The following is a 13,038-nucleotide window of genomic DNA, read 5'->3' on the forward strand; positions in this document are numbered from 1 at the left end:
GAGAGATCATCGGCTCTTGATATTATCTTCATCAGAGAGAGAAAGAGGAAGAGATAAATCCCTATGTTGGAGGAAAAATGGTTATAGACGGTAACAAAGGCGTATTTGTAGTTCTCTTTTGTTACGATTACATCAGTGAAATTGATCTACTGGTTTAAAATAATCAATGATAAACATTGAAGGGGCCAGATTGTTTTAGGTGATGTATATATATATATATATATATATATATATATATATATATATATATATATATATATATATATATATATATATATATATACTTTGTGTGTAGTATTGGTTAAGTGAAATATGAAAGAAAATAATAGCTTTTAATTTGTTTTCTTTTGCCCATAATTGTGTATATATATATTTGGTTAGATAATCCTATTTCTACAACAAAATCGATATAAAGATATTACATTAGTTATACACATAAGTAAGGTAATAAGATGCATTTTATATATGTATTTATGTATGTATTGGTGTATTGTCTTAAATTATTCATGTCTTTTAAGCAATAATACATGTTTGAATATTTGAATCAAAATATATAAATTATGGTACTAAAATGGGTAATGTCACGCTTGTTGTATTTAAAATGTTACAAAACAGTTTTTTTCGATTTGGGTGTCCTTAATCTCGATATTAAATATTTTGTCTGAAAATGATGAATGATAGAGTTTAGTTCAAGGATTTTAAAAATCCAAACGGATTAATTTTTTTAGTTATAGAACTTTGGGAAATCACGTTTAAAGATTCGCGTTTAAGAATAAATATAATTGTTAACCGTTATTAGTCGTATTTTTTCAGGATGAATGTAATTTTAGGTTCATAGTTGTATTCTTTAGTAATGAATGTAATTACTGATTCTAGAATATTAGAATTCGCTTCATATAAAGTATTCATTCATTAAAAATTATTAAACTTGATAATATATTTTTATAATATTATGTTAGAGTATAATGTTTTTCTCAAGATAATTATAAACCCATTATTTTAGAATGTCCGAATTAGCATAATTATTATTTAGAAAAATTAGATTTTTAAAGTTAAGAGAGAATTTATTATTCCTTAAAATCCGCAATTTTTCTTTTTTTAATTTATGTTAATTGACTAAAATACCCTTACAATGAAATTAGATGATATTTTTCAATTATCTTCTTTGATTCAATAATATTTATTAATCGTTTTCTTAAAATAACTAAAATGATTGGTCTACAATCAACACTATATCCACATAATAAATAGCTAGAACACAATAACTTAGCCATATATATATATATATATATATATATATATATATATATATATATATAGGCCTAGGTTATTCTATTCAAAGTAATTATTGTGTTATTATATGCATAACTGTGGGCCGATCAACTTTACTTATTTTAAGAAAGTGATTAATACATATTATTGAATTAAATGTAATTGAAAAATATCATCTAATTTAATTACAAGTGTATTTTAGTCAATTAATATAGATTTAATAAAGGAAAATTGCATATTTTAAGGGACCATAGATTCTATTAATTCTAAAAATCCGATTGTAACACCCAGGATTTTGAAAGCCAAGAAAGTAAAGGAAACCCTAAATTTAAGAGGGACTCGACGAGTCAAAGGAAGGACTCGGCGAGTCGGAGCGGGATCCGGGTCGATAAGAAAGTGACCAACTCGACGAGTCGGTCAAGTGGACTCGGCGAGTCTGGTCTGTGCGAGGAAAACCCTAAATTCGGGGCTTGGAGCCTATTTAAGCATCTTAATCTTCTTCCTAGGGCTCCTTTACAGCCTCTTGCACCCAGAACACCGCACCTTAAGCCCCCATTGTGTTCATTCAAGCTTCTAGCCATTTTGAGTGGGTTTAAGGAAGAAGAAGGAGTGGGAATCCTTGAAGCATCAGGGAGTGGCTTTGGATCTGAAGTTTGGGAAGCATTTCAGAGCATTGGAAGGTATCAATTCGTTTCTCTCCTCCATATTTTTCCTTGGTTATGAGTTTTGGGGCTTTTAAGCCATGTTTAAGACCAATCTTGAGCTTGAGGTCCAGATCTGAGGTTGCTACCTCAGATCCATGTTTATTGTGGTATGTAATCCCATAAAGTATCAGCCATTGGGTGGAAATTGGAGACTCTTGGTCCTAAACCCTAGCTATGGGTGTATTTTGCCTAGATCTCACTCTCTACACGTAAAGTTTGCAACTTTACGTGGGAAATAGGCTTGGGGAGGGTAGATCTATAGTTTGGAGCTCATGCATGACTCGGAAGTCCTCTGCATGTAAGTGGATCTTAGTGGACTCGACGAGTCCTTCGAGTGGACTCGGCGAGTAGCTTGAAGATGAGGAGGAACTCGACGAGTGGGATGAACAGCTCGTCGAGTCGGATGAAGATGGGCATGAACTCGGCGAGTTTGATGAACAACTCGTCGAGTTGGATGAAGTTTGTCGTGTGCTCGGCGAGTCTGTTCTTAGACTCGGCGAGTCAGGTCGAGTGGTCCCAAACCTTTCGAGTTAAGACTCGAGTCAGCGAGTCGAGCCAGGACTCAGTGAGTTGGTCAGGACAGGAATCGGGAATCAGTAAACTCGGCGAGTCAGGGGCTGACTCGGCGAGTAGAGTCGCGAGTGGAAGGACTCTGGATTTATGAACTCGGCGAGTCAGTGGGGTGACTCGGCGAGTAGGGTTGACCTGGAAGGTTGACTTTGATCAGAGTTGACTTAGTTGACTGTCAGATTAAGTGTTATATGTATATTGATAGCTCGGAGAGCTAGAGGAGCAGCGGTTCAGGGAATTGTCGAGTAGCAGCCAGAGGTTTATCAGCAGGGCTCAGCAGTTCAGGTGAGTTACCTTCCAGTAGCGGTGGGCCTAAGGCCACAATGCCGACCCACCAGTAGGAGTTGTATGATAGATGATTGTCTTTGTGATATCATCTAAGTTCGCTAGTACCTGATATGTTATATGCTAGCATGGTATGTTGTATGTGATAGTGGTCGAGTTCGGTTGTTAGGACCGAAGGGTAGTCAGACACCCCAGACACGTCTGACAGTATGTGATGATATGATTGCATGCTGGCTTGTTATGTTATATACGATAGAGGTAGTATGAGGGGACCAGTCCCCGTGTTCGGTTGTTAGGACCGAAGGGTAGTTCAGGCACCCCAGATATGTCTGATAGTATGCTTATGTTATGATATATGTGATGGTAGCAATAGGGGTGGAATAGTCCCCGAGGGTCGGTTGTTAGGACCGACGGGTAGGTCAGCACCCCAGAATGGCTTGACACGGGTAGGTCAGCACCCCAGAATGGCTTGACACGGGTAGGTCGGCACCCCAGAATGGCCGTACCGGGTAGTCAGGCACCCCAGAATAGCCTGGCAGTATATATGTTATGTGTTTTATATGTTTCGTGTGGTATGTGGTAATTGGGGGAGCTCACTAAGCTTCGTGCTTACGGTTTACAGTTTTGGTTTCAGGTACTCGGTTTTCAAAAGAGGAGCTCGGGAAGATTGCAGAGCACACACCATAGTCAGTTAGCCTGGGAATGTTTGACTCTGATATTGATATTATGTTTTGAATTTAATACTCGAAAGTTATGTATGACTTATGATACGTTCTATAAATCCAGTTTTAGTAATGTTTTAAAAGAAATTTTTAGTCGTGATTTTTGGGTCGTTACACCGATTTTACGAATTATAACTATTTTAATTCGGACATTCTGACAGAATATGTTTATTCATTTAATTATTTACTCAAAAATAAAAATATTCTTGAACCATTAATAATAAAAACATTATTGAACCTATTTTTTGATCATGACTTTAAGAACTTCTTGTAGAATAACAATTCTTGAACAATCAATTGAAGAGTAAAAACAAAAAATACATTTATTCTTATAAAATACAGGTAAAAATTGTTAAGAATTACATTTATTGTTAAAGAATAAAACTAAAAAAAACTTTCAAAATGGGAAAGAAAATATCAAAATCTAACAACGACTAATACATTCTAAAAGAATAATGTGGTCCGTTTCAATTTTGTGGTCTGTTCTTCAAGCATCAACTTCTGTGATTCCAACAGAATTGGAATTCGTGATTCCATTCCAACAGAATTGGAATACGTGATTCCATTCCAATAGAATTGGAATCTCACCAATATCATCCATTGAAGCATCTACATAAACATACTTGATACTTTTTCAGAATTCAACCTTGTCAAGATCCTACACTGTCCACATAAATGAAGTGTTAAATAAATAAATAAATAAAAATACAAAAAGAAAAACATAAATTGAAATATGAATCAGACCATTTGAATTAGTCCCTTTGCTGCATCAATCAGACCATTTGAAAGAAACACGATGATCTCCATATTACTCAAAACCCCCAAATTTCACATGAATTGGAATTACCATATAAAACAAATAATAAAATGCTTCAAGAATTTATAAAAAAACAAATATAAATTGAAGAAAAAGAATAATAAATTTGGAACTTACAAAACTTCCAAGGCTTTCAATGGACCCATATCTATAAATATAAATAAACCAAAGGATGAAAAGTGTAATTTACCAAATACTTACAAACTGATAACTCGGATTCGTGACCCTTCAAAACAGCCGATTCCAGACCATGGATGTTCTTTTGGCAAGCATGGATCGTCATTCCAGTCATCCAGTGGGTTCTTTAAGCTTTGCTTCAACATTCGCAATGCCATCGCCACAAACAAATAAATTGATATTTTGAATTCGTAATTGATACTTTCGTTTGGAAAATTTATCAAAAAAGTTGTTTGTTTAAGAAGAACCTAAGAATCACCATGGTACCATCTCTACCAAGAGTAGCTCCACCGAAAGGCAAAATCTAGTAGATCTCGCCGACGTTAATCAAAGGTCCGATGGCATGTCACTCCTTGGAGTTAGAACGATCTATGTGGTACCGGAGAGAGGCCATTATGTGCCGTAAACTGTCACGCCTCTGGTGGTAACATTTAGATCTTGATAGAAAGTTTCGCCGTCGATGGAAACGGTGAATACTCTCCAACTATAAGGACTTAGACTTCGATTGTCTTGGAAATACAACGGGACGTAGTACCGGTTGCTCGGTAGGGCACACGGCGGCCATTATAAAGTCAGATTCCTACCTCTGCTCGTCGTTGACGCCGAGAGGAATACCTTCACCGGTAGATGGTTCCAAAATTTCGATGATGTTATGTTCACTTGCGATTGTACTGTGGGGTATTGGTATTGGAGTATGTTGCCGTTTCAAAAAAAAAGATATAAAACCTGGAGTTAAGGTTAAAAGTTAATACCATGATTATAGGGATTATTTTTGGAAGTTGTTAATCATATTACTAAATTACCCTTATTTATTTATTAAATTATTTAATTTTTTTTTTATTTTGATTGGTCCATATTTATGCATACGATAACATAATAATTACTTTAAACACATTTCTCTCTCTCTATGTGTGTGTGTGTGTGTGTGTGTGTGTGTGTGTATATATATATATATATATATATATATATATATATATATATATATATATATATATATATATATATATATAACAAACTTACAAATTAAAAATTCTATCATAATAACATGTTTCGAAAAATAGTCAAAAGACCTCAAACCGACACAAAACATTTACACTTGTTTTCTTTGTGATTTTTTTTTAATGATTTGTATGTTTGTGATTTTTTTTATGATTTGTATGTGTTTTATTCAAAAAATTGAAATTTGTATAGTAAACGTTTGCGTTGTTAAATTATTATTATTATTAAGAAGATTTTGAGTGTTAATAGTTAAAAGAAAGGTTTCAAATAAATATGATTTATGATTACAATCATTAGTAAAAGGCGATTGAAAGATCATTTCAAATGTATTAGTTTCAAGTGTTTTGATTTTTGTTATAATATCTATATAACTATAGATATAGATTGTATTTCTCATCTACATAGATCGTATTTCTCTTTGTACCTTGGAATGCTTACTTTGGTTTGCAACTTATCTAACTAATTCTAAACTTCTTTTATACAAAATATTTATGCAAATTTTGACATTTGCACTTCACCAAAGTAAACTGTCTTTTCACATTAGAAGGTCACCTTGTTGTTCAAAAATCGTCTTATGAGCCAACAAAGATGAATTGATCCACGAGGGAAGATTATCAATCATTTCCTCTCAAAGATGCTTCATGATTTGAAGCTAATAATATCTTTAAAGAAAACTAAACTCAACTTAAAGACCACTTTAGCAAAGGAGGAAAAAAAAGAACACTTTTATTTCAATATCTTTCCTTATTTCATCAAAACTAAAAAACAAGTGCAATATACATCAACTAAACACCACCCGAAATATAAAGAGGAATAAAAACAAGAAGCTCTCTACGATAATCCCATTTGAACAACACCAACCTCTCTATGAGTAGCAACCGCAACCCCATACTGTGATTGTGACTGAGACTGTGACATAAACTTTGACTCCATTCCCTTTGACTGTTGACCGTGGTTGTAATAAGGATTACTGTTGACCCCCTGTTGCTGTTTCATCAAGGACAATGAATCCCTATCACCTTCTTGCCCTCCATGAATCTTTCCTTGATTTCCATTATTACCCCTATATGATGCATAATGTGGAGAAACACCAACCGGACCATTTCTAAGCATTACCCTTGGATCATACACATCCTTCATCTCCCCCCTACCCTCCAATGGTAAAACTGGCCCCACAACTCTTCCTGTTCATGTTCAACAAATTCATCACTTATATATATATAGAGAGAGAGGGAGTTCAAACTGACAAGAAAGATAAAGACGGAATGTAATCATCGATTCCATTCCTTTGTGGATTCCATCTTTTACCTTTGGGCATCCTTGGGGGTGGTCTAGCAGCAGCACTAAAGATGTTTCCGGAAGCATCTACTGCAACTCTACCACCATTTGACATGTTGTTATCCACCACTGGCTTATTGTCAAATGCAGCCAAACATTGCTGCAGCTTTGGAGCAGTCATGCTTGATGAAACCGTTGACCTGAAGTATACCAAATAATATAAATAAATGACCATTTTACCCTTATATTCCAAAAAACAAATTTTCACAATGTTCATCAATTTCACCATGCTTGAAGGAAAAAAGAAGACGATAGAGTCATAAAAATGTAAAAAAGTAAATGCCCATTTTACCCTTGTATTCCAAAAAACAAAATCTCACAATATTCATCAATTTCACCATGCTTGAAGGAAAAAAGAGTACAATAGTCATAAAAATGTAAAGTAAATGACCATTTTACCCTTGTATTCCAAAAAACAAAATTTCACAATATTCATTAATTTCACCATGCTTGAAGGAAAAAAGAAGACATTAGAGTCGTAAAAATGTAAAATAAATGACCATTTTACCCTTAATGTCCAGAAAATAAATTTAAAAACATTCATCAATTTCTCCATACCAGGAGGAAAAAAGAAGACAATAGAGTCATAAAAATGTAAAATAAATAAATGACTATTTTACCCTTACCTAGGAAGAGAAACATGCTTCCTCTCTGGAGGTATAACAGGCCCACTTTTCCCAACATTTTCCTCAAAATATGCAAACTGCCTTCTAAATTGACCAATAGCACTGCATATTACAAACATATGTTACAACCAATAAAGAAAGAACACAAATCAACAGAGATATAAAATCATAGAGATTAAAAAAGAACCTAGGATAAATGAAATTTGTGCGATCATTTCCAGCCATGTAATCTTTAAGCAACTGAGGATGATATTCTAGAATCTCCCGGAATATCAACTCCCTAATATCCTCTTTTGTGACTCTTCTTCTCTCAAACTCAAACTCCAACTTTGAAAACGATTGACAAGATGGCTCCCTTTCAACTTTCGATAGTCCCTTGAAGTAAGGATCCGCTAATGCCTGAAAAAAGAAAAATGACATAAATACCCTCAGTACAAGAATCTTGAATTAACAATTTGACATAGAAGAGATCATAATATTAATACCTGTTCAGCAGTTGGTCGATCCTTTGGATCAAAAGCCAACAACCTCTGCAATAACCTGAGTGCCAATGGATCAACATCTAGAAACTTCTCAGAAAATGTGACTGGTTTCTTTCTACGCATATCAGTCAAGTATTTTCTTGCCTTGTCATTACGCACCTGAATCATAATAATAGATGATGATAGAGATATAAGTAATAAGCCACTGAAAAGAAGTTTGAATGTAAAGAAATAATGAAGAATTGTAAGGTTATGACATAACATACTCTAGAAATGGTATCTGGTGATGGTGTTCCAAGAAGATCAGTGATAAGTTCCAATTGATGAACAACGCTTTTTCCAGGAAAAAGTGGTTTTCCTGTTAATACTTCAGCAAAAATACATCCGATTCCCCATATATCAACAGCAGGGGTATACTGCAATCAAGGTGGGAGCAAAAATCAGATAATACTCACACAGCCTCACAGGGGCAAAAAGGTCAAAATGACAACCAAAGTAAAACTACAACAAACTTGACACAAACCCTGATACGGTTACCTGAAGAAACTTCCAAGAGTGTTCAAAAGAATGCACCCTGAATAAGAATTAGTTTAATCTAGGAATCACCACCCTTATATTATTGGTTATTTATCATAAAACCTAAAGCTTTTACACTAATATATCATAAAGAAGGCTGCTTTTGAGATTCTAAATGAAGAAGGTGAGTCAAAAGATACCCTGGTGGGCTATGTAAGTATTTATACCTTGGAATAAAAAGATCCGCATAACTCAGGAGCTCTATACCATCTTGTTGCAACATAATCCTGAAAGTTGATCAGAAGAAACAAAGATTGAGGTTGTGTTTCAATGTGCATATGAAGAGTCATATGATGTTATGATATTGAATAAAAAATGGAAGAACCTACTGTCCAAAATATTGTGGTGGGTGTATCAGTAAATGCAGCTCTTGCTAATCCAAAGTCGCATATCTTGAGTTTGCAATTTGCATTTGCTAATATGTTCTTTGGTTTTAAATCGCGATGATACACATTTGCTGAATTTCAGAGAATTTTGGGTTAAAACAGAAGAATTGGTTGATAGAAATATAAGTAAAAGGGTTACCTGTATGCATATATTTCAATGCTCGTAACATTTGATAGAGGAAAAAACGATGGTGTTCATGTGTCAAGTCATCATTGGCTTTTATGACTTGGTGAAGATCAGACTCCATGAGTTCAAATACAACATAAATATCTTTAAACTCTCGTCTTGATGGTGGCAACATAATCCGCTTAATTTCAACAATATCAGGATGACGAAGAAGTCTAAGCAATTTAATCTCACGCAAAATTCGAATAGCATCGGATGAATGTTCAAAAATGTTGGTTATTTTCTTTATTGCAACCTTTTCACCAGTCTGTGTGTCAACGGCTGCACAAACGACTCCATAGCTTCCCTTTCCTATAATCTCCAGGATTTTGTATCGGTTTGATTCACCATATTCAGTGAAGAACTCAATGTCTTTTGGACTCTGCAACACATTCATTGGGAGGTCAGATCGTATGTAAATAATAAAGATCAAAATCTACTTTAATTTGTGATGCATATGTTTTTAATGTTTTCAACTCAAAGATAGAATCAAATGGATAATAAGTTGAGCTGGTTAAACCTTTCTTCGACGATCTTGCTGCATCGTGAACCTCCTCCAACACTCTCTTTCTCGTTTCTCGAAATCAAAACCAGATCAAAAACCACAAAGCAAAAAGGAAATTCTAACAAGAAAAGTAACGCGGTGGTTGTTGGGCGGAAATTCAGAAATAAAAAAAGAAGATCAGCCACATTTGCCCCACCTACCCCGACTACGAATCACCAAACCGCAATCCTCAGAAATGTATTCCGCAACAAAGCATGTCACCACCACCACCTTACTCATCCAATTCCAGAAAACCCTAACCCTAAAAGTCTACCGACACCGACACCGACACCGCTACTTCAAAAAGATAACCCCACACACTATCATCGATACAACCAAAGCTTCCCACAACTATATAAGTTATCAGTAACCGAGAATTTGTTACTGAAACAGATGGGTGATTGAAATGGGTTCGTTCTCAAGATCTTGAGGTGCGATCGGCCGGCTATGGCTGATTACACGAAACGCAGAGTGGGAATGAAAGATAAAGAAAGAGAGAGAGAACGCAAAGGGGAAAGAGGGGGATTGATTAAATAGAAGGAAAGCTTGAGTGGATTCCGCATTGTTTATCCATGGAGTTTGCTGATTGTGAAGGGTTAATCCCACCGTTTGGATTGGGTCTCTTGACACCGTGTACCACCCAAATCGGTAATACATTTATTAATCATATAATATACGAAAATAAAGTTATAATAGATTTGTTACTTTTTATTAATTTTATTTTTTTTTATTTGTATGTTAAGTGTTTAATTATTGGTGGAAAGATTTTTTTATTAAACTATAAAGAAATTGGATGTTAATTTCTTAGGCTAATAAGACATCTTTTACATGTTTAAACATACATTTACGTTGAGTGTGACACAAAATTTATATAATGATGTATATAGTGTTTTAAAACTCGTTTTCATATTTAATGTTATAATTGAACTTTATTTTGAAAATCATGTATTAGAAAAAGAATCCATTGAGTTATTAAAGTGCATTACGTGTTATGTTTATTTTTTAGATGATCATTGAGATAATCATAGGAGTAATGTAATGAGTAACGGCTACATGTTCCACAAATATTACCCAAATAATCATTTTCTAGGAGTAAAAATATATGAACGGTTACTAAGTTTTTCAAAAAATTTACTTTTAGTATACTTTTTGTGTTTCTTTTCTTTTAGTTTCACATAGAGGACCTAGGGTAATAATTCCAATACATATATAACGTAGGGTTGTATTATAGTGTAATTTATAGTGTAAAAGTGGCTTTTTAGTGTAAGATTGGAGATACACTAATACTTTAAACTCATGGATTGTGTCATAAAGGTAACTTACCATCCCTTTTTGTCCCCAACACAAAATTAAAACCCCGCACTATGGTGTATGTATGTAAATGTGTAATATTAAACTCCAAGTAGGAAAGCATGAGTCACAAAAACAACAAGCATATATTGATACCCAAGTAGGAAAGCATGAGTCACAAAAACAACAAGCATATATTGATACCCCGTGTCCTACACAATGTAGTGAGAAAACTCGCATCTCATTCAGTCAAACAATCACCAAAACTAGAAGAGAAAAGACATTTGGAATAACAAACACCTAAACAATTAATCAAGGTTCAACCCCATCCTATGAACTAACACTAAAGTTGACCCCACTAACATTTTGATGACTAAAACCATCTCCACCTTTAACATTATTTTTTTATATTATACCGATAATTATAGTGTAAAAGATAGTACATACATTAAAGTTCTCCAACCCATTACATTATATTTAACACTAAAAAAATATTCTAGGTATATTGCTCTTTATTCAGTGTTACACTAAAATCCAACACTATATATAGTGTCAGGTATAATGTAGGGTTGTATTATAGTGTAATTTATTGTGTAAAAGTGGCTTTTTAGTGTAAGGTTGGAGATACACTAATACTTTAAACTCATGGATTGTGTCATAAAGGTAACTTACCATCCCTTTGTGTCCCCAACACAAAATTAAAACCACGCACTATGGTGTATGTATGTAAATGTGTAATATTAAACTCCAAGTAGGAAAGCATGAGTCACAAAAACAACAAGCATATATTGATACCCCGTGTCCCACACAATGTAGTGAGAAAACTCGCATCTCATTCAGTCAAACAATCACCAAAACTAGAAGAGAAAAGACATTTGGAATAACAAACACCTAAACAATTAATCAAAGTTCAACCCCACCCTATGAACTAACCCTAAAGTTTAACCTAGAGTCAACAAAGTCCACTTTGGGTCAAAAAAGCACAACGTGCTCTCAGGAAGCACACTGCGCCTTGCTAAAATAAAAAAATATTCAGGTTCACGGCTTAAAACATGCGCGACTGAGAAAATCCTAAAATCGCCCGGTAAAAGCGTGTCACGCTTTGGCCATCTTCACAAGGGATTTTGGATTACTTGTTATATATTATTTACTGTTTCAGAAAATCAACTTATTACTTGAATTATAACAATAGTTGTCCCATGAACCAAGCATGCACACTATGTTTCCTATGGACCATGCTTTGTGAAATAGATCAATTGAAAACTTTTCCAATGATGCTCATTTCACAATTCCTAATCCTCATCGTTAGTGTAAGAACACAAGGTCCTTGCCACAACTAGAATATGTTCGATTCTAACATTTTATGCAATGATCCTTTCGTAAAGTCATAGCACAAAAGTCACCAAGACTTGGCCAATGAAAATACAAGGTTCTCTATCAGAAATTGTTACAAAACAATTCTATAGATGTGATGTCTCTCACTCAAAGTACATTCCTTTGAACATCATTTTGCATAAAATTTTCTAATCTAGACATAAATTCTTAATTTCCAACTCCCAATATGGAAACATTTCCATATTTGTCATATGACAACTCATTCTTAATAGAATCTTATCTATTCATAATAATGTCGATATGATCCATCCAGTACTATACTTCCAACTACTCACAAGCGACCAATCCTCAGCGAACTTTGGATCGTCCTTTGATAGTTGTTTAATTATTTTAATCAAAACCGATTCTAGTCCCTTTTCCCTCTTAATGCACTAGGCATTTGGAAAATTTTAGAACAGTCAAATATTATAGCATACGCAATCGATCCTATACTTGAAACGTATGGAACACGATGCATAATGTCTTACATAAAGACGTGATACTTTACCAGTCTTTTGCCATAATATTTTGTTAGTCATGTTCTCACAATTCGAACTATGAAGAGGGATGTCGTAATCATAATCAAACTTGAGAATGTGCTATGTATCCTTGACTAAATTTTATTAACATTTCTCGATCTAAGCTTTAGATTTTTAAAACGAAGTATAATATCCTCTCCCTTAATTATAGCAAAACAACTTTTCAACCCT

At 34.3% G+C, this 13,038-nt stretch overlaps 1 protein-coding gene across 1 annotated transcript; it reads right to left on the minus strand.

The window, feature by feature from the left end:
* Positions 1-6,251: 6,251 nt before the first annotated feature.
* Positions 6,252-10,294, minus strand: LOC111914111 (mitogen-activated protein kinase 15). The gene is made up of 10 exons (XM_023909854.3): positions 9,641-10,294; positions 9,094-9,502; positions 8,898-9,025; positions 8,736-8,795; positions 8,259-8,408; positions 7,996-8,151; positions 7,698-7,909; positions 7,511-7,612; positions 6,855-7,024; positions 6,252-6,730 (listed from the first exon to the last, which is right to left on the minus strand). The coding sequence occupies exons 1-10, from the start codon at positions 9,662-9,664 to the stop codon at positions 6,378-6,380; spliced, it is 1,764 nt and encodes a 587-aa protein (XP_023765622.1). The 5' UTR covers positions 9,665-10,294; the 3' UTR covers positions 6,252-6,377.
* Between the last annotated feature and the right edge of the window lie 2,744 nt (positions 10,295-13,038).

Source organism: Lactuca sativa, chromosome 7 (genome assembly GCF_002870075.4).
Source record: "Lactuca sativa cultivar Salinas chromosome 7, Lsat_Salinas_v11, whole genome shotgun sequence".
Lineage (NCBI taxonomy): Eukaryota > Viridiplantae > Streptophyta > Magnoliopsida > Asterales > Asteraceae > Lactuca > Lactuca sativa.